Raw genomic sequence first — 20472 nt, 5'->3', positions numbered from 1 at the left:
TTGAGAGAAAATTCATCTAGTTTGTACTAGGATGCAGCTGTGATCAACATTGTTTAATCACAGATTTTCTAAAATACCATCTCTGGTGGAACAACGAATCCACCAGAAAAGTTTTTAAGTTCTGTTGTGTTCTTTACATTTGTGCTTGAATTTATATCTGTCTGTATTAGCTTAAAGCAATTCACACACTTGTTCTTCTTGAACACACAACTTTCATAAACTGCTCAAAACTTGAAAAAGTTTTGAGATTTACATTCAACCCCCCCTTCTGTAAATCTCATTGTTAGTCCACTAGGAATAACATTTAGTATTAGATTATGTCTTCTTATTTATTTAATATTGGGTAATTATGTCTCATTATGTATTTAATATCAGATTATGTCTCCTTATCTATTTAGTATTGGATGTTTGTATTATAATCGAAGTGGTTTTAGTTTAGTTCTCCTTACCACCTTTAGAGCAAATACAAAATAATCTTGACCATTGATTTTATTTTTAATCTAACGGTCCGTATACTTTATGCGGTATACACCAAAAGACATAATTACCCAATATTAAATAAACAAGGAGATATAATCTAATACTAAATATATAAGAAGACATAATTATTAACAATTATGTATAACATATGCAGGTATTGAACGTGATAGTACTAGAGTTACAGGAACTATTAATAGAATCGTTTATTGAGAAGAATAATTAATTCTCATATATAATTTTGTGTTCTTTTTAATACATGTATAGTGTGTACTACACCGACATCCGATACAATCCTAAATTTATATATGGTAGGTATTACAAATAAGAAACATTCTAGCTATACAATATATTATAGAGGATATTTAGGGATACAATAAGAATATATTCAGGGATTTCTAATATGGATTCTAGCATTAGGGATATAATATGAATATATTCAGGGATTTCTAATATGTATTCTAACACCCCCCCTCATGGGGGAGCGTAGATATCATATATGCCCATTTTGACAAGAGAATCCACAAAATATGAATTCGACAAGGCTTTGGTTAACATGTGCGTAAGCTGTCCTTTTGTACTAACATACGGTACTTCAACTTCCTTGTTCTCCAGCTTCTCATATATGAAGTTACTATCAATTTTCACATGCTTTGTTCGATCATGTTGAACAAGATTTTCAGCAACCTTAATCGCTCATTGATTATCATAAAACAATTTTACAGGACTTTGTGATGAGACCTAGCTCCCCATAAGTCCTTTCAACCATAGCAATTCACGAATACCTTTTACCATTGCTTGATATTCAACATCTGCACAACTGCACTTGATAATGAAACCACCGTCTGTTTCTTACTTTTCCAAGTAAAGAGATTACCTCCAACAAATGTAAGATAACCGGAAGTTGATTTTCTATCTCCTTTGTCAGCCCATGAAGAATCCGAGTACCTAAGAACATCTGTATTACTATGTTTTGAAAATACCATTCCATTTCCTGGTGTGACTTCAAATACCTTAGAATTCTCACAAGTACATCCATATGTTGCTAACCCGGATTATGCATGAACCTACTAACCACATTTACAGCATATGCAATATCTAGTCTAGTATGTGACAAATAAATCAGTTGACCCACTAGCCTTTGATACCTCCCCATATTTGTTGAAATTTGGTCACTGCACTCTTCTAACCCATGATTTTGTTCCATTGGAGACCTAATTGGCTCACAATTAAGCATACATGTATCTCTTAGTAAGTCAAGCCCATATTTACGTTATGACAGAAAAATAACTTGATTGGATGTATTAACCTCAATACCTAAAAATTATTTTAGCTTTTCCAAATCCTTCATGTTGAACTCTTGGGAGAGACAGTCCTTCAATTTTTCCATCTCTGTAAGGTCGTTTCATGTCAATATCATGGCATCCACATATATAATAAGAGCTGTACTTTTATCACCCATTTTCTTTAAGAACGGAGTATGATCAACATTACTATGTTTACACCCATATTTTCTCAGAATATAACGAAATTTACCGAACCATTCACTTGGAGATTGCCTTAAGTCGTATATTTTCTTCTTCAATCTACAAACCAACTAAACAAAATTGCTAGGAACACAATATACCGGTGGCATTGACATGTACACTTCCTCCTTTAAATCTCCGTGAAGAAAAGTATTTTTGACATCATTTTATTGTATATGCCAATCAAGATTTGTAACCAGAGATAATAAAATTCGTATGGTATTAATTTTTACAACAGGAGCGAAAGTCTCCTCGTAATCAACACCACGGATTTAAGTGAATCCCCGAGCAACAAGTCTTGCCTTCCGTTTATTGATCGAACCATCTAGATTTTGTTTAATGGTGAACACCCACCTACAACCAACAGTTTTCTTTCCTTCTGGCAACAGAACTAGTTCTCATGTCTCGTTCTCCTGTAATGTTGTCATTTCTTTTTTCATAATTTCAGCCCATTTCACATTGAACAATGCTTCAGTGACTTTACTTGGAACATGAATTACAGAAATATTATTAGCAAAGGCTTTTAATGATTCTGCTAGTCTGTGAGTAGATACATAGTGAGCAATCGGATATTTGGATCTTTTAACTAGTTCTGGTGAAATTCTCTCTGTTGGTACTCCACGGTTACTTCTTGGTGGTAAATGATATGTCACAATTAGCATGCTCAGAAAAATTGTTAGTATTAATTTCCAAATTTGCATTTATCTCTAAATAATCAGATGTAGAAAAGTTAGGTGTGGGTACTATAGATGAGAGAGGGAGTGTTGTTCAACATTATCATGAGAGTCTACATTACTGGTAGTCGAGATATTCTATCCATGCTCTACTGGAACGGTATCTGGAACAAGGCCTGGAACACTCACTGAAGCAGTGTCAGGCTCTAAAATTGGTGATTTTTTGAAAAGTTGAAATTTTGAATTTGATAAATTGGTGATTTTGTGCAAATCAAAAGTTTTGAGTCCTATAAAATTACCAATTTTAACTACAAAAGTTATTGGCTCTCACGATTATATATATATACACACACACAACATCTTAAATAATAAAATTTGAGATTGAGAAAAAGAGTTATAATTTACTAAATAAATGTTGACATTAATCTTTACTATTCAAATAATTAAATAAAAATAATTAAATTATATCTTTCACGTAGAAAATGACATATAATAAAATAAGTAAATATTGTATATATAATTTATGTATATATCTTAGAATTTTGAAGTTTCAATTTTTTTTTGCCACATAACTAAGTTCATATGTCGTAAACTCCGTACAACTGCTAGACATAACGACATTGATCATGTTATTTGAAACTTAACGACATAGTTGAATTGATGTAATAAACTAGGTTTAAATTACTTGTCGACATATAACTTGACTCGTTAACATACAGACTTTAAGATACAATTTTAGAAAATTGTTACATGTGATCTTTTTTACATGAGTACCAGAATTTAGACTTCAAGTAAGGTCAGAATTTACATATTGGTTTCATAATATGAAAATGAGACTTCTTAATATCAGTATTTTGCACTTCTTGATATGATCATTTTGGAAATTTTCAATATAGTTATTTTTGGAATTTTCGATATGAATTTGCGAGTTTAACGATATAACAATTTTTATATATGATAAATTTTCATAATTAGAACTCCATTTTTTGTACTCTTCTTCTTCGGTTACGACGTTGTGACATTATTAAAAGTGATCTTTGTCCCCACATTGTAAATGTGTAACTTATTTATACACAAAATTTATATAGTAATATATTAATACACATAGGAATAAATAGTCTTGTAAGTTTTAAATTGCATAATTATACGTTTAGCGTTATTTTTTTCTTCCTCGTTTGATTATCTAAATTTCAGTCTGTCGCGAACCGAACACCTCGTAAGTATCGTAATTTATCAATAAATTATAATTACGATGAATTTTATTAAAAAAATTGAAGTAAATGCATATATTTTTAATATTGAAATTGATAAAATAATTTAATTTAATATAGAAAATTTAACAACAAAACATGTTTTAGAAAAACAATAATCATGTATTAATCTAATAATAAAAAAATGAAATAAGATAAAAACCCCTTTTAAACCCTTTCTTCTCTTCCATCACCACCGTCAGCCAAGACCACCAACCCCTCAGGTTTACTCTGCCTCTCTCTGTATGTCTATACCATATCTATATCTATACATGTATATGCATATGTTTGTATATATATTTTTTATATCCTCAAATTTATGCTCAATTTAAATATTCTTGAAAATGTACTTGCTCAACTCCATACTAATTGTGAATTAGCTCTTATGAAACTACAAAAAATGGGTTATAATAGATTGTATTTGTATGAACAAGTATATCTGATCAAATTATTGCACCCCATGTAAAAATCTTGAATTTTATGTTTCGGGTTTTGTAAAATGTGTAGTCATTGGAGGAATTTAGATATAGGGTGTAGAATCTGGTTTATTGGAAACCCTTTTGGGGTTTAATTGGGTTTCGGTTTTGACCCGTGTCTTATTAGATCAATGTAGCTCTTTTTGGGTTATGCACGTTGTTTGTAAAAGGAAAAGGGACAGTTTTTTTTACTTTTTGTTAGTAAATAGGAACGATATTGATTTTTTAAGTTTTTTTGTATGAGGGCGAATCGTGTGCTTTTTTTGTAACGGAAAGTGGATAACTCAGAACTTATCTTTGTCGTCTTGGTATGTGTTGGGCATGACGTTTATAGAGTACTGTTTTTAAGAATTGAGCTACATAGTTACTAAAAGAAAACAACAGTTAGAAAGAAGCAAAAAGTTAACCTTTTGCACTTCCGCTAGCGATCCTTTGGTTTGCAAATGCTACTTCCGATTGACTATGTTTACATCCTTTTTTATACCCTCTGCTCTAGATGGCTATAAAATGGTTACAATTATTGTGTTGAAACAATTGTAAATCATGACAGATATACTTAAGTGCAAGATGTCAACTTCCCTAGATGATCAGCGAAAGATTTCTGCATCATTTAGTATACAACGACAACAACAACAGAATCCATTGGATTTTCTTCGTATAATATGCGGTATGTTGTATTATTTTACTGAATATGCTTCATCATCTTGGTAACATAATTCTTTCTGGGTCCTTTTTCTGTTAACCTTTATAAGTTTTTTTCTCTTAAAAACCATCAAAGGAGAAACTTCAGTAAAGTAGTAAAAATGATACTTATAAAAAGAAAGTTAATTAGTATCTTTTGTAGTATACTAATGAATTTTTCTTATTGTATTTTGTAAATGAACTTGTCATTGTTAGGTGAAAAACGTAACCTCTCGATTGATGTAAATTATGTTCCTTTTTCTACTTAGCTAAGAATTTATATATTGGTATGTCCCAACAAAAAAGGATGCTTACAAATGAATAGGGTTGTAATTTGAGTTAGATCGAGTTAAGTTCTTGTAAAGAAGTCTTGCGGAAATTTTGAAGTAAAAAACAATTTTTTCATGTTCATATCAAGTTATTCATTTTAATTCAATGAGTTGATTTCTAGTTGAGCTCAAATTTTTCGTGTAGCTTAGTTGAGTATAAGATGCTAATCGACCAAAACATTTCATCCAGGCCTAGCTTGATAAGGATTTTAAGTAGAATCTAGCATAAATAAATTAGTTAGAGTATGTGATGTACGCGAGCAGCCCAGCTATAATATTAGCTTAAAAAATAAATGCCAAATGCATATAGGATCTTTAATATTTTAATTTCTCTTTTAACATCTGTCATTTTTTGCTTTGGCATGGGAATTATCAATTCACCAATTTATTTTTTTGTAATTTGTTCAACCTTTGCTATAAGAATATCTATATATTTTGTACAACGGAAAGGTTAAACTTTAAGTAATAAAAGGCGGTATGATTAATATCTAGTGGTTCCTAGTGTGTTACAAAAACTACTAACCAGTGAGAAGCTGAAAAGCAGAGGAAGTTCATCTTAGACCTGACCCTAAATTTAGAGACTATATCTTGATGAGTAATACCAAGATGATTGGATTTATTATTGTTGTGTATGATTTCTTGCTTTCTTATAAAAGCAATTAAATGATATAAGATATTTGTATCTAATCCCCAACATGTAATCCATGATAATTTGAATTTCCTGCATAGATTAAGCCACTTGCATATCTCTTGTTGTCTTTCCAACTCGTAAAACATTGTCATACAAACTTTCCTGCATAGACAAAACTACATGCATATATCTTATTTTTTCCCTCAGCTGATTAACATTAAATCGAATGTTGCAAGTCCACACGTAGAAGAATGGACTTTCTATTTTGCAGTCATATGTTGCACAAAGGGAGAAATTTTATCTGCCATGGTGATAGAATTCTATTATTTCTATAAAATAACTTATGGAAGTATTAAGATTTCTAGTACAATCAAGATTTCCAGTACGGCAGTGAAATAAAGAATTTTAAACTCGAAAATTAGATGTGGCAATTGCAACCACATATCTTCATTTTTTTTTGTATTTTGTAAATGACCAAATGACAATTTAGAAGCGATGATACAAATCGTCTTTTGCTTGACTGTTCTTACTGGATTTGCAGAGGGTGCTGTTGCTGGAGCTGCTGCTGGAGTTGTGGTTGAAACAGCTTTATACCCAATTGATACTATAAAAACTCGTCTACAAGCAGGTTTCATGAAACTTACCTCTGATTCCAAAATCTAGTTCTTTTAGTATATCTGTAGACTGTAGGTGGCAATCTTTTGTATCGATTTCAGTATTTCATCAGCATTCATGGCTACTATTGCTAGATGTTTCAATTTACTGAAACCTTTACCGGGCCTCGTGATACAAGATTTTATCTTTTACGTGCTTAAGTAGGAATATCCTCGGTTTGTATGAGCTTGTTATCATTTTCAGTTTAATGTAGCTAATATAATCTTGCATGGAATTGAGGTCATGAGCCTGGAGGTTGCATCATGCACTTTAAAATTTTTAATGTTGAGCGAAAGTTATTTGTTGTCTTTCTTCGATACCACGGTGCAGCATAGCATTCTGTTTTGTCTGCATGATATAGATGCGGGATGGTACTTAAGCTAATCCTCCCGCTTCTACATAATGAATATCTGGAAAGAAATCCAACTATCTATGGTTGCATGCAGTTCGTGGTGGAGGAAAAATCATTCTGAAGGGCCTGTACTCGGGGTTAGCTGGAAATATTGCTGGTGTCTTACCGTAAGTTATATAAAATGGCTAGTTAAAAACTATTATCTTTTATTTCTGGGAATATTGATTACAATTGCTTTGAAACTTAATTGAAAGGGCTTGATAAAAAGTAATTTTTTATTGTAATATTAAGAACATAATTTGATTGATGTGGAAATTGATAATTATGTAATCAGTAATATGAAAGTAATTAATGATGTTTATAGGCAATGTATTCTAGGCCTCTCTACTCTGAATAAACTAGGCCTATGTTAAGAGATACCAACTTTCCTTTACCACTTAAATCTCGTTAGTTCTGAAGTTTTTTCTACCAGGAATTTTTTTAAAAGATAAATTATATCCATGTTTTTTTGTGGAATTGCTGGTTCTATATAGATGAATTCTGTTGCAATTTTCAGGGCGTCTGCTATATTTGTTGGAGTGTATGAACCAGCAAAGCAACAATTGCTTAAGAGCTTACCTGAAAATCTTAGTGCCCTGGCTCATCTAGTATGTTTACAGCCTGATGAACTGGTTTATCATTGGTCTTTTTTGGGATTGTAAAATGAAGGTTTACCTTCCATCTGGACTGCTTTTAGACTGCAGGTGCTCTTGGAGGAGCTGCTTCTTCTATAGTTCGTGTGCCGACAGAGGTATTATTCTACCTGTGTCCAATCCCTGTATATTATAACCAAGGCTTACACTTACCAGCTTCTAGGTTGTAAAGCAAAGGATGCAAACTGGGCAATTTATATCAGCTCCCAGCGCTGTCCGTGCTATAGTTGCTAAGGAGGGCTTCAGAGGCTTGTATGCGGTGTGTGATGATTATTATCTACTTTTGCAATGCAATGGTGTCTTTATTTTAAGTTGTAATTTCAACTATTTTTTTCAGTGTAGAGGTTTTTTTTTTGCAAAACTAGATTATGGCATTCCTGTTTCAGAAATATAAGCTCCCTGTTTTCCTCTTTAGCTTTACCTTTGTCTAAATTACTGTAGGGGTATGGGTCCTTTTTATTGCGAGATTTGCCTTTTGATGCTATCCAGTTTTGCATATATGAGCAGCTTCGGATGGGCTACAAGATTGCAGTAAGCTATCTTATGTTATTTCATTTTTCCATTATGCTGCCAGTGCCACATGTCTAAAGATTAATTTCTTCTTCAATTCCGTGCTATTAATAAGGATTGTTCATAAGCAAGGGACAGTTTAAAGAACTCTTTAAAACTGTATTAAAATTTCATATATGATTGGTGAAGTACATTCGTGCCCTTTCAATTAATAATTCAAGAATTTGTAAATTCTCAGTGCTTAGAAAGATCAAGTGGATTGTCTTGTTTTTTTGGGGTGTCTTATTGTCACAAATCTAGCAAAAATACCCTGCCGTGGTAGGGTGACTTTTCGGTGAATGTGTAGAATGGAAAATTAAGACATGCCTCCAAAAAATATGTGATTCTCGGTCATAACCTTCAATATAAATGAAACTTAATATAGCTTCATTAAATAATGATTGCATTCAAGTCCTTCACATGGTTGATGTTCTTTCCTGCTGTTCCAGTTCCATTATATGATATTTGTTAGTTTATTTGTGATTTTATTGCAGCCATGAGTTACTCATGCTTAGGAAAAATAAATATATGAATTAGCTTACAAAGTGCAACATTTCTTTGTTATAGTGTTGCATTTGAAAAAACGAGGTGACAATATTGCTTTACTATTTCCACAGGCGAAGAGGGATCTTAATGATCCTGAGAATGCTATCATTGGTGCTTTTGCAGGTAACACTGTAATGATAGTTGTAATAACCACGATTTTTGTAATTATATATATATATATACACTTTTTGCATTTTAATTATTTGGTTAGATAAGAAAATAATATATTATTATATAGATTGGTTATAAAATATAAAGACGTGTATTTTTATATTCTAGTTATCTAAAATATTCAGTAAGGTTAAAAAAAATTATTGTAATGTATATGTGCATAATTTTAATTTAATATATAATTATTTTATGCCTAGAATTTTAAAAAATGTGTAGTTGCTTTATAAATATATTTATTTAAGTATCTCGAGTAAAAAAAAAAGCTGCTGTTAGTGGAGATAGACATCAGTTAAAATCATGGTTGTCACGTCGATGAGTCGAGGCGAGTCGACGGACCTCCCGCTAGTCAACTAGTCGACAAAAAATAAATACATTATTATAAATTAAAAATACAATATACATATATATATACACACACATATGTATATATATTATGTATTTTAGATTTCTAATTTCTAGGTTTTAAGTTCCAACTCATTCCACAATATTTTATTTCAGATTGTAAGGAATTAAGAATCTAACACTTGGAGAGAATGATGAAAAAGCTAGAAGATCTAAGTATCTAACAAATGATAACAAAGAAAAGTACTTGCAAATTATCCAACAATTTAGTACAACAAAGAAAAGTACTTGCAATCATGTGAAATATGTAACAATTATTCAATAACAATTGTCTGATACAACTGTGATGTGATGTGGTAGTGCAGCATGTAAAAAAAATTATACAGAAAAAATATATACACTGAGCAGCTCGACTAGTCGACCGCTTAGTCGACTAGTCGACTGACTAGTCGACCAGGAGACCGAAATATCGACATTTAGCTAGTCGACATGTTGAGTCGACCTCCAATCACCGCTTAGTCGACTAGTCGACCGACATGACAACCATGGTTAAAATAGTGGTCACATACCATTATTCTAGGAACACGTTGAACTTAATTATGTATATAAATATATATACTTGCTTCACTTGTATTTTTCTACAGGTTCTTCTTAACAAGGTACCTCTTATTCTATTCTATTTTCTTTGTTTGTTGTCTTATTAAAATATTTCTCAAATGTGTAGTTACTACTTTAAGGTGTTGATTGATATTGATATTGTACTGATGCATGTGTGTATATGTCTCGATAGGTGTCTCTTTTCTCTTTCTTTTCTTTTCAACCAATATGTTTTGTATACTTACATCTATAATATAATATGTATTGTTGCTTTCCATGATTTGCATTTAGTTGTATAACATGTTATAGGTTCGGTAATCTATGTTAAATTGTGTAAATATGTTACATGTGATTGATGTTAAATTATGTAAATATGTTACGGTCTCACAAAATCAGTTTACATAAGTAGTTAAAATTGTTAATATTTAAATGTTTTATTCTGTTATTCTAATAAACTAATGTTATTAGTTTGAATATATGCAAAAGAATGAGTAAATTGTACACTTGTTTAAATCATTTATTGGTATAGAAAAGGGCTCATAATTATATTTAGTTTCTTGTTGATTTGATTTTATATAAATAACTGTAGTTATGCTAATATTTATTTTGACAAATATGTGACAACCCGGGTCAAATCCCGAACCTTTTTCGAAAACCGGGTCAAGTCCCGATTTCGAGTCCGAAATAAGCCGAAGTCTATTGTCCCAAATGCAGCCAACTTGGGTAACGACTAGCACATCACAGGGCCCAGAAGATCATGATTTGTTTGTGCAAGTAGTAGTAGTAATTTGTCTTATAAACTAAACAGAAGTCTCAAATCTCCTCGATTGGGGTGTTACGAACTCCCCCACTTAAACTCCTGACGTACTCGTCAGGCCAGAACAGACAACCCATAGGTCCGGAGCCCATAGGTCCGGATCTTTGCCTCTCTAGCCATTGTGGGATAATACCGGCTGGCTTCGTGTGCCTGCCTCCGGATCTCTGTCCATTGCGGGATAATACCACCAACATTCGTGTCCCCACCTCCGGCAACTTGACGCATCAAGCTTTCGAGAGTCGGTTCTGATACCATATGTGACAACCCGAGTTAAATCCCGAGTCTTTTTTGAAAACTGGGTCATGTCCCGATTCTGAGTCCGATAAGCCGAAGTCTACTGTCCCAAATGCAGCCAACTCGGGTAATGACTAGCCCAACACATGCCCTAAAAGATCATGATTTGTTGGTGCAAGTAGTAGTAGTACTTTGTCTTATAAACCAAACAGAAGTCTCAAATCTCCCCGATGTGGAACTGGGGTGTTACAAATTCCCCCACTTAAACTCCTGACGTCCTATACTCATTCTAAAAAAAAAACCAAATAAAAGTATATGTATTCTTTTGTCAAAATAAATATTAGCATAAATATAGCTATTTATATAAAATCAAATCAACAAGAAACTAAATATAATTATAAACCCTTTTTTATACCAATAAATGATTTAAACAAGTATATAATTTACTCATTCTTTTGCATAGATTCAAACTAATAAAATTAATTTATTAGAATAACAAAATAAAACAGTTAAATATTAACAATTTTAACTACTTATGTAAACTAGTTTTTTTTAAGACCGTAACACATTTACATAATTTAACATCAGTCACTTGTAACATATTTACACAATATAACATAAATTACCAAACCTATGACATGTTATACAGCTAAATGCAAATCATGACAAGTAACAATACTTATTATATTATATACGTAAGTATACAAAACATATAGGTTGAAAAGAAAGAGAAAAGAGACACCTATTGAGACATATATACACATGCATTAGTACAATATCAATATCAATCAACACCTTAAAGTAGTAACTACAAATGAGAGATACTTTAATAAGACAAGAAATAAAGAAAATAGAATAGAATAAGAGGTATCTTGTTAAGATGAACCTGTAGAAAAATACAAGTGAAGCAAGTACATATATTTATATACATAATTAAGTTCAACATGTTCCTAGAATAATAGTATGTGACCACTATTTTAAACTGATGTCTATCTCCACTAACAACAGTTTTTTTTATCGGAGATACTTAAATAAATATATTTATAAAGCAACTACACATATTTTAAAATTCTAGTCATAAAATAATTATACATTAAATTAAAATTATGCACACATAAATTAAAATAATTTTTTTAAACCTTACTGAATATTTTAGATAACTAGAATAAAAAAATACACGTCTTTACATTTTATAACTAATCTATATAATAAATATTATTTTCTTATCTAACCAAATAATTAAATGCGAAAAGTGTATATACATATTGATGCGGAACGAAAGATTAGAATATTGATTTGTATTTATTTTATATCTTTAGTTAGAAATAGATTTGATTGTGATTTGATATATAATATCATATATATAAGGATTAGTATGAATATTCTATATTATAGTAGAGAATTAGAAAAGGATTTGTTTTCTTTATTAGGAAGATTTTACTTGGTGGTCAAGTTTTAGGAGTTTATATAAACAATTGTAATCTGATTTATTATATATAATTGATTGATTATTATTGAATTGAGATTGTTCTCTTGTTATGGGTTGCAATCCTAACAAACTTCTCTTTGCGGTTGAGAAACCCTAAGGGTAGTGATTCTTCTTCGGTTGGATCGCCCCTTAGGTGTGGGTTTTCTGCGGTTAATCCACAAATATCTATCCTTTTTAGCCGTTTTAATACCTGTCCTGCATCAAAGTGGTATCAGAGCCACCGTTCCTTCACAAATCTTTTATCAAACACCTTCCCTAAAAAAAAGAAAAAGAAAAAAACTACCAGCAGTCCAAGCAGCTACCAGAAACTGCTCAGCAGCCTCCGACAGCCACAAGCAGCCTCCGGCAGCCACCCGCAGCCGCCAACAACCACTAGAAAGCCGACAACAGCCACTTTCAAGCCACCAGTAGCCTCCTACAAGCTGTCATCAGCCACCAACAGCCCCTTAATATTTCAGAACATGCAAAACAGCCCCAATCCTTAGTTTGAGAGAATAGATACTGCTAGCGAAGTAAACAACCGTCTTGATAAATGTATGGATCAAAACAATCTAAGGCTACAAAAATTGGAGAATAAGCTTGAAGATTTGAGTTTGCAAATGCAAGATGTGCGAGCAACACTGAAAAAAAAATTATGGAACAACTTGGTGTGCAACATAATCCTCCGCCTCCGCCGGTAAAACCTCCATCTCCAGGTGAAAAAACCAATATTCTTGAAACTTCTAAAGTTCAGTGCATCAACATGAAAAAACAAGAGGTTGAGAAGTTGTCTATTCAGTGTTTTAACATTGAAGAAGAGGTAGAGGAGGTAGTTAAAAGTGAAGAAGTTGTAAACCACAAGAACAACATCGCCAAGGTGAAATATGTTAATTTTCTAGGCCTTGACAAGATATTGGCAATGACCAACACATCAAAATTTCTTATTTTGTGTTTGTTGTTTCCGAAGATCTGGCTTATGGAGTTGGAACTAGACATCTTCATGTGCTATGACAAGTCATCACTTTGTTCATTGATTCTCAAATATTATAAAACTCGTGGACGAGTTTTTTTCAAAGGCGAGGATAATGATGCGGAACGAAAGATTAGAATATTGATTTGTATTTATTTTATATTTTAAGTTAGAAATAGATTTGATATATAGTGTCATATATATAAGGATTAGTATGAATATTCTATATTATAGTAGAGAATAAGAAAAGGATTTGTTTCCTTTATTAGGAAGATTTTACTTGGTGGTCAAGTTTTAGGAGTTTATATAAACAATTGTAATCTGATTTATTATATAGAATTGATTGATTATTGAAATTGAAATTGTTTCTCTCTTGTTATGGGTTGCGATCCTAACAAACTTCTCTGCGGTTGAGAAACCCTAGGGTAGTGATTCTTCTTCGGTTGGATCACCTTAGGCGTGGGTTTTCTGCGGTTAATCCACATTATCTATCCCTTTACTTGTTTTTAATCCTTGTCCTGCATCAAAGCCTGTCCTGCATCATATATAATTACAAAAATCGTGGTTATTACATTCTACCCTCCTAAAAAAAATTTGGTTCCCTATTTTAAACATACAAAAACATTTAATGATACCAAAAATATTTCAGTGTCAAGAAAGTCAAAAAACATTTAACCAAACAAAAATAAAAGAAGTTTTTTTTGGAAAAACAAATAACTAAACTCATAACTCACATATGGTATCAGAGCCGACTCTTGAAAGCTTGATGCGTCAAATTGTCGGAGGTGGGGACACGAAGGCAGGTGGTATTATCCCACAATGGCAAGAGGTCCAGAGGTGGGGACACAAAGCCAGCCGGTATTATCGCACATTGGCTAGAGAGGTACGATCTTGGTCATATGGGCTGTCTGTTCGGGCCTGACGAGGACGTCAGGAGTTTAAGTGGGGGAGTTTTTCACATCGAGGAGATTTGGGAATTCTGTTTAGTTTATAAGGCAAAGTACTACTACTACTTGCACCAACAAATCATGATCTTTTGGGGGCATGTGGTGGGCTTGTTGTTTACCAAGTTGGCTGCACATGGGATAGTAGGCTTTGGCTTATTTCGGACTCGAAATTGGGACTTGACCCAATTTTTGAAAAAAGCTCGGGATTTGACCCGGGTTGTCACAATAGTAACTTCCAGATTCAGTATACCCCATAGCAATTCTATTCATTTTTTCCTTTATAACTTACAAGGACCATTAAGACTGGATAGATCCTTCTATTTGCTAGTTTAGTTCATATAACTGATGAACGTTATTAGTTTTTATTGTTACCCTACTAGGCTACTACTAAGGACGAAAATACAAAATACATGGTGGTAAAGGAATTATCTAGACATAATTATCACACCTAATGCATTTTAAAAAGCTCTTAAGCGCATTATGATTGTAAAAAATGAAATTGAAAAGGAATGGGATGAAGTATTATAAGTTATACTTAGTTTGTGAGTTAATTATGTAATTTTTCATTCCTTACTCTGTTCCTTTCCTACTATTTACAGAATAATTTACCAAGTTGAAATGAATGCTACATTCTCCTTTCTACTAAATTTATTCACAATCTCATCATAGAAAATTCGCAATCTTTCATCTTTTAAACCGTACCCTCTTACATCCTTACCCCTTCCTTCGATTTTGTTTTCATCATGCCGTTCCATTACACCCTTCCATTCCTCCCAACCAAACAGAGGACTAATTTGTGGATAAATTCTCTTCTCTGTTTATTTAACATTTTACCAGTTTCTTGCTTTTACTAAATGAGAACATAAGTTATACTTGTTATTCTTAAAGAGAGTAAAGGTAGTAAATTGAAGTAAAGATGTTTGTGAGTTTAGTGCCTTCACCTCCAACCTGAAACATAAGTAAATGACAATAAAATCCCTACCATTCTCTGCAGTTCTTTTACTATTTAATTCTTGCGTCACACTAGATTCAGGGACGGAGGGAGTGGTTGATGCACGAGTGCAGGGGCCATCCCAGACCTCGCGAATAATCAAAAAATTTCCTCTAAGTTAAAGTATATATTATAAATTAATATATATATATATATACACACAAAAAAAACACACACACAATTATATATAGATATAGGATCAAATCAGTGGATAACTAGTGTATTGAGGTAACTAAGTAACTATTTATGATAGGTCCATGTATATAACACACGTTCATCACCTCTTAACGACGTTTACTTTTAGTGTTTTACAATTGTTGTTTCTTTGTTGTACACTTACTCTCTGTAGAATTTTTTCTTATCGTGTACTGCTTTTTTCTTTACATGTATTCAGTGTTTTATGAATATTAATTATTTTTTATTTTGAGTGTTCTTTAATATGTCCAGTAATATTCATGTGCTCTATAATTAATTTTATGTTCTTTAATTTTGTGTGTACCTTATATTCTTTTACTTCTTAGCTGTGTTCTGCATTTTTTCTTTGCTATGTGTTTTGTATTTTTAACTAATGTTAGTTAATTATTATGTGTTCTACAATTATTAACGTAGGATATCGGGATTGAACTCTATTTTGTGTAATATGGTGTATTATTTTTTGCATATAACCCATTTTTCTAAGCTAAATTTTTTATATAATTTTTACATATACTGTAATTATATTGTGTACTGTATATCTTTTTAGTGTTTTGTATTTTGTATTCTATTGTAAATTTTTGTTTTTTCATTAATTTTATTTTCACATCCTGTATTTTTTTTCTAGAGTTCTATTTTATTTGTTTTATGTTCTTTACGGTTTTTCTAATTTTGAATTCTATTTTCAGGAAAACATGGAAAATGAAATAAGTGAACAAGAAATTCAGGACAAAACTAAAAATTTACAGAACATATTAGCATCAAGTCACATATAACATATTTTGATAAAATATTTAAATTTGATGTGTTTTACAAATTTAAATCATTTACAAAGGCATTTAAAATGTCATGTTTTAATAAATTAAAATTAGGATAATATAGATATGATATATATTTTCTTTTCTGAATTAATTTATAAAAATATTAAACTTGAAAGGTGCATATTGCATTGTTAAAATATATAACAAAACGAAAAATTTATATTTAAGATGTACAAAATACATATAACAAGAAAAAACAAACAAATAGTTATAATTAAACAAAAAAGTGTCAGTGTTTTGTATGTGAGTGCAATACTGCATGTTTTTTTCTTGAAAGGCGTTCAACTGTGCAAGTTAGTTTGCAAGTTCGGTTTTTAAACTCCGTTTGAGTGAAGTTAGGCAGTTATTTTCTATGTTTGATAAACAATCTGGACCGTTCGTATGTGATCAATCTGATGGTTCTTATTTAGTTACCAGATTACCTACTGAAATGAGTTACCATTTGATCCTTACTCCTCTCTCTCTATATATATATGATATATGTGCTATATTATGATACACAAAACATTAAATGTTTGGTAGTCGGTCGGTTGGTACTTGCTGAAATTACTTAATTACCCTTAATTATTACTGATATTTCTACTTAATTGCCCTTACTTAGTTTTAGGACCTCTTTATTTTAAAACTATTTTAATTAAAATCTATACTATATTATAATAGACGAAATTAAAAGTTTGGTAGTTGCTCGGTTAATACTTGCTGAAATTACTTAATTACCCTCACTTAATTATTAATGTTATTTCTACTTAGCTGCCCTTAGTTGTTAAGACCTGTTTATTTTAAACCTATTTTAATTCTAATTAGTATATAAACAAATTACTTTTTTCAATTAAAACACGTTATCATATTTATTTTTTCCCAACTAAAACACCTCCTTTTTCAATAATATCAAGGGGTAATTTTATTTAATAAAATAAAATATTATAATTACTAATAACTGATATTTAATCCTAATTAGTATATAAACCAATTACCCTTTTCAACTAAAAGACGTTCCCTTTTTTATTTTTTCCAACTAAAACGCCTCATTTTCCAAAAATATCACGGGGCAATTCTATTTAATAAAATAAATTAAAATTTAATAATTACTAAAAATTGACCAACTAACTTTTTCATCTAAAACACATTACCTTTTTTATTTAAAATAACAAATTTTCTTCTTTTTCGAAATAACACCGACAATTATATTTAATTTCAGTTTAAATTAAACTAAAATATTATATAATATTATAAAAAATCCGTCCTTGTCTGAACTACGGTGCATTTCAGTTTATTTTGTACTATCTTTGTTGTTATTCTTATCAAGTGTTATATGTGTTTTATCATGCCAATCCATATGTAATTCGGTATAATCTCTTGTTTGATTTGATAAGATTTAAGAAAATAAAATAAAAACTAAGAGACTAGGCCCCATTTGTTTACCACTTAACAGTCCTGAATGAGCAGTCCGCTGACCGATTCGGTCATTCAGTTTGTTTGGACATAAAAATTAAGTTAACTGAGTGAACAATATTTCCATGAATGATTCATTTAAAAATTTCTAACCGAGCCATTTAGCAATACCTATAATATACTCTCGACCACCTCATGTGATGTGCACTCTGCAAATTATTATTCACTATTCAGTATATATGGCATGGGCATATAATTACATGCTGTTAATTGAGTAATAAATTTAATACCTCTTTAAAATTTGCAGTGTTTCTAATATTATTATATATTAATCAATTTATGTTACTTAAATTTTTTAAATCATGCTTTCTTACTTATTAGTTTAATGATTTTTACAACTTTAATTACATTACTGGTATTGTTATATTTAATTATGAATTGATTAAATAAAGTTTAAAATAATTTGTGAGAAAAAAATATTAATTGAAAACATTATATTTGTTGAATTGAATTCATTCAGAATTTTATGGAATTTATTTATCAAACAATCTTACTTATTATGAATTCAAATATCTTAAAATCCAGATGATTCAAGAATTTGAATGATTCAGATATATTTTATTCAGATTTTCCAAATGACCCCTGAGACTATATAAAAATTAGGTATTGCTAAATTAGGTATTATTACTTGTACAAGACTTAGAGATCAAGAGTGTGCTTGTGGGCTACGTTACCTGAACTCTTCATTTTTGCGCTGTTACCCGTGTCCATCTGGGTCGGATCCTTCATGTAGAAACCACACACTTTGACTTCAAGAAATCTGTTTTAAAATGATTTATAAGGCCTCACAATAACTTAATTCTAGATAGGAATGTTAATAGATTACTATTTTCTTGTTATCCTTTTGATATATGCTATAAATATGACATAAACAATTGTGTATGTGTTCTTTTTATTTGGTAGAAAACACTAATTAACAATTTTAAGTATAAAAAGTAGGTATAATTTTACTTATGTGAAGGTTATATGCTAACCCCATATTCGTGTCCAATTTCGGATCCACATCCACAAATCCTATTTTTTTGAAAACTAAGAGTCTGATCCGCGCCATGTCCGACACTCATACCCGAGTCCGGGTAGCTTAGCTTGTGGGTTCTTTAGGCGAAGGGTGTTTGATAACATTAACACGTAGCGGGGCTGAATAAAATGAGGCTGAAAAATTCAACCAATTTTTTAATTTATTCATTATTAATTTTTGGTCTAGTTTCGGAACTATGTGAACCGCATGGAATAAAATTTGACTGCATGAATCAGAAATTAAAATTAAACTAAAAAATTTATCGGATATACTAGCATGAAATTGTTGTCACTTGTTCAGCTTGAACATTCCAAAACCTCTTTATTTTAACCAAACCATGTCTTCTTACAGGTGCATTTACCGGAGCAATAACAACTCCACTCGATGTGATAAAGACAAGATTGATGGTTCAGGGACCAGCTAACCAATACAAAGGTATCTATGACTGTGTTGGAACTATCATGAAAGAAGAGGGACCTTCTGCATTTTTAAAGGTCTGACTCTTATCTTACACCTTTTTTTCCTGCATAAGCTACAAGAAATTCGAATGCTTACAAACACATTTGTCTATATTGAGGCTTGAACCCTCGACCTCTTGTACCAAGGGCAAGGGCATCCACTAGACTAATTACCATGTTTCCAACTGTATACTTATGCACTTTGTATTTAAGTACGGCCCTGTGTTGGAGTGGTCATTTTATGCAGCTACAGTAGTTCCATATTACAGGCTTATAGCAGTAGAATCAAAAGTAGCATTGTACTGCGGTTGATCTTATGGTGAAGCACTTAAAGAAGAAGATTTGTACTCTACTTTGATTAAAATAGTCAGAGAGTCATTGTGGTTCCAATTAGTAAGGTCAAATAAAAACTCTTGCTGTTGTATTGCAGGGAATTGGGCCAAGAGTACTATGGATAAGCGTTGGAGGGTCCATTTTCTTTGGCGTGCTTGAGAATACAAAGCAGCTACTTGCACAGAGACGGCCTAATCAAAACTCAATATCTGTAAAGTTGGATTAGCAGCATAGATAGTTACATATTTCTTTCCTCGTGACAAAGTCATTGTTCTTCCATAAACTTGAGGAAATGGAATTTTTAACAGAGGTACTGTGAAATTTATGTTGTATATTTCAGCCTTAGTTAAATGACATCAGAGGAAAGCATGGCAACAAAATATACTCTCTTGGATTGTAGCCTAAGAACCGATGCTCACGTTAGAGAAGTTATGAAGTCTGATTGCTGTAGTATGGAAGTTGCTATTATGATGGTAAATATTCTTTCATGACAAGGCAAAATTAAACAGTTAGTGTTGTATGTGTTTACTGTTTCCATATTGTTTGCTTGTCGTAAGAGTGGTTATAGTACGAGTAGCTGGAGAATCAGAATATAAGGTCGGCATGTTGTAGTGGTATGACTGTATGAATAGATAAAGCCAGAGCTGCAAATGTAATAAAAGGTTGGAGTTTAGTACTGAGAAGTTCGTTGAGAGTACGACGAATAAGTATGAGAATGGTGGGTGTGTTCTAATTGGAATAAAATGTTGGCATTTAGCTTAAGTAGTTATACTCTGAGCTGTTGAATGTTTGTTATAGTAAAAGTACAAAACAAGCTTACTTGA

The 20472-nt window shown here is 31.6% G+C and overlaps 1 protein-coding gene across 1 annotated transcript; it reads left to right on the top strand.

The window, feature by feature from the left end:
* Positions 1 to 4108: 4108 nt before the first annotated feature.
* LOC141675037 (S-adenosylmethionine carrier 1, chloroplastic/mitochondrial-like) lies at positions 4109 to 20185 on the top strand. The gene is made up of 11 exons (XM_074481744.1): positions 4109 to 4170; positions 4954 to 5070; positions 6586 to 6672; positions 7145 to 7217; positions 7607 to 7697; positions 7787 to 7840; positions 7906 to 8001; positions 8184 to 8273; positions 8909 to 8960; positions 19209 to 19351; positions 19746 to 20185. Exons 2-11 carry the CDS (start codon positions 4971 to 4973, stop codon positions 19872 to 19874), a joined length of 915 nt encoding a protein of 304 aa, XP_074337845.1. The 5' UTR covers positions 4109 to 4170; positions 4954 to 4970; the 3' UTR covers positions 19875 to 20185.
* The last annotated feature ends 287 nt before the right edge of the window (positions 20186 to 20472 follow it).

Source organism: Apium graveolens, chromosome 7 (genome assembly GCF_009905375.1).
Source record: "Apium graveolens cultivar Ventura chromosome 7, ASM990537v1, whole genome shotgun sequence".
In the NCBI taxonomy this organism is placed as follows: Eukaryota; Viridiplantae; Streptophyta; class Magnoliopsida; order Apiales; family Apiaceae; genus Apium; species Apium graveolens.
Note: the sequence above shows the minus strand (reverse complement) of the source record. Positions and strands in the feature narration are given on the sequence as shown.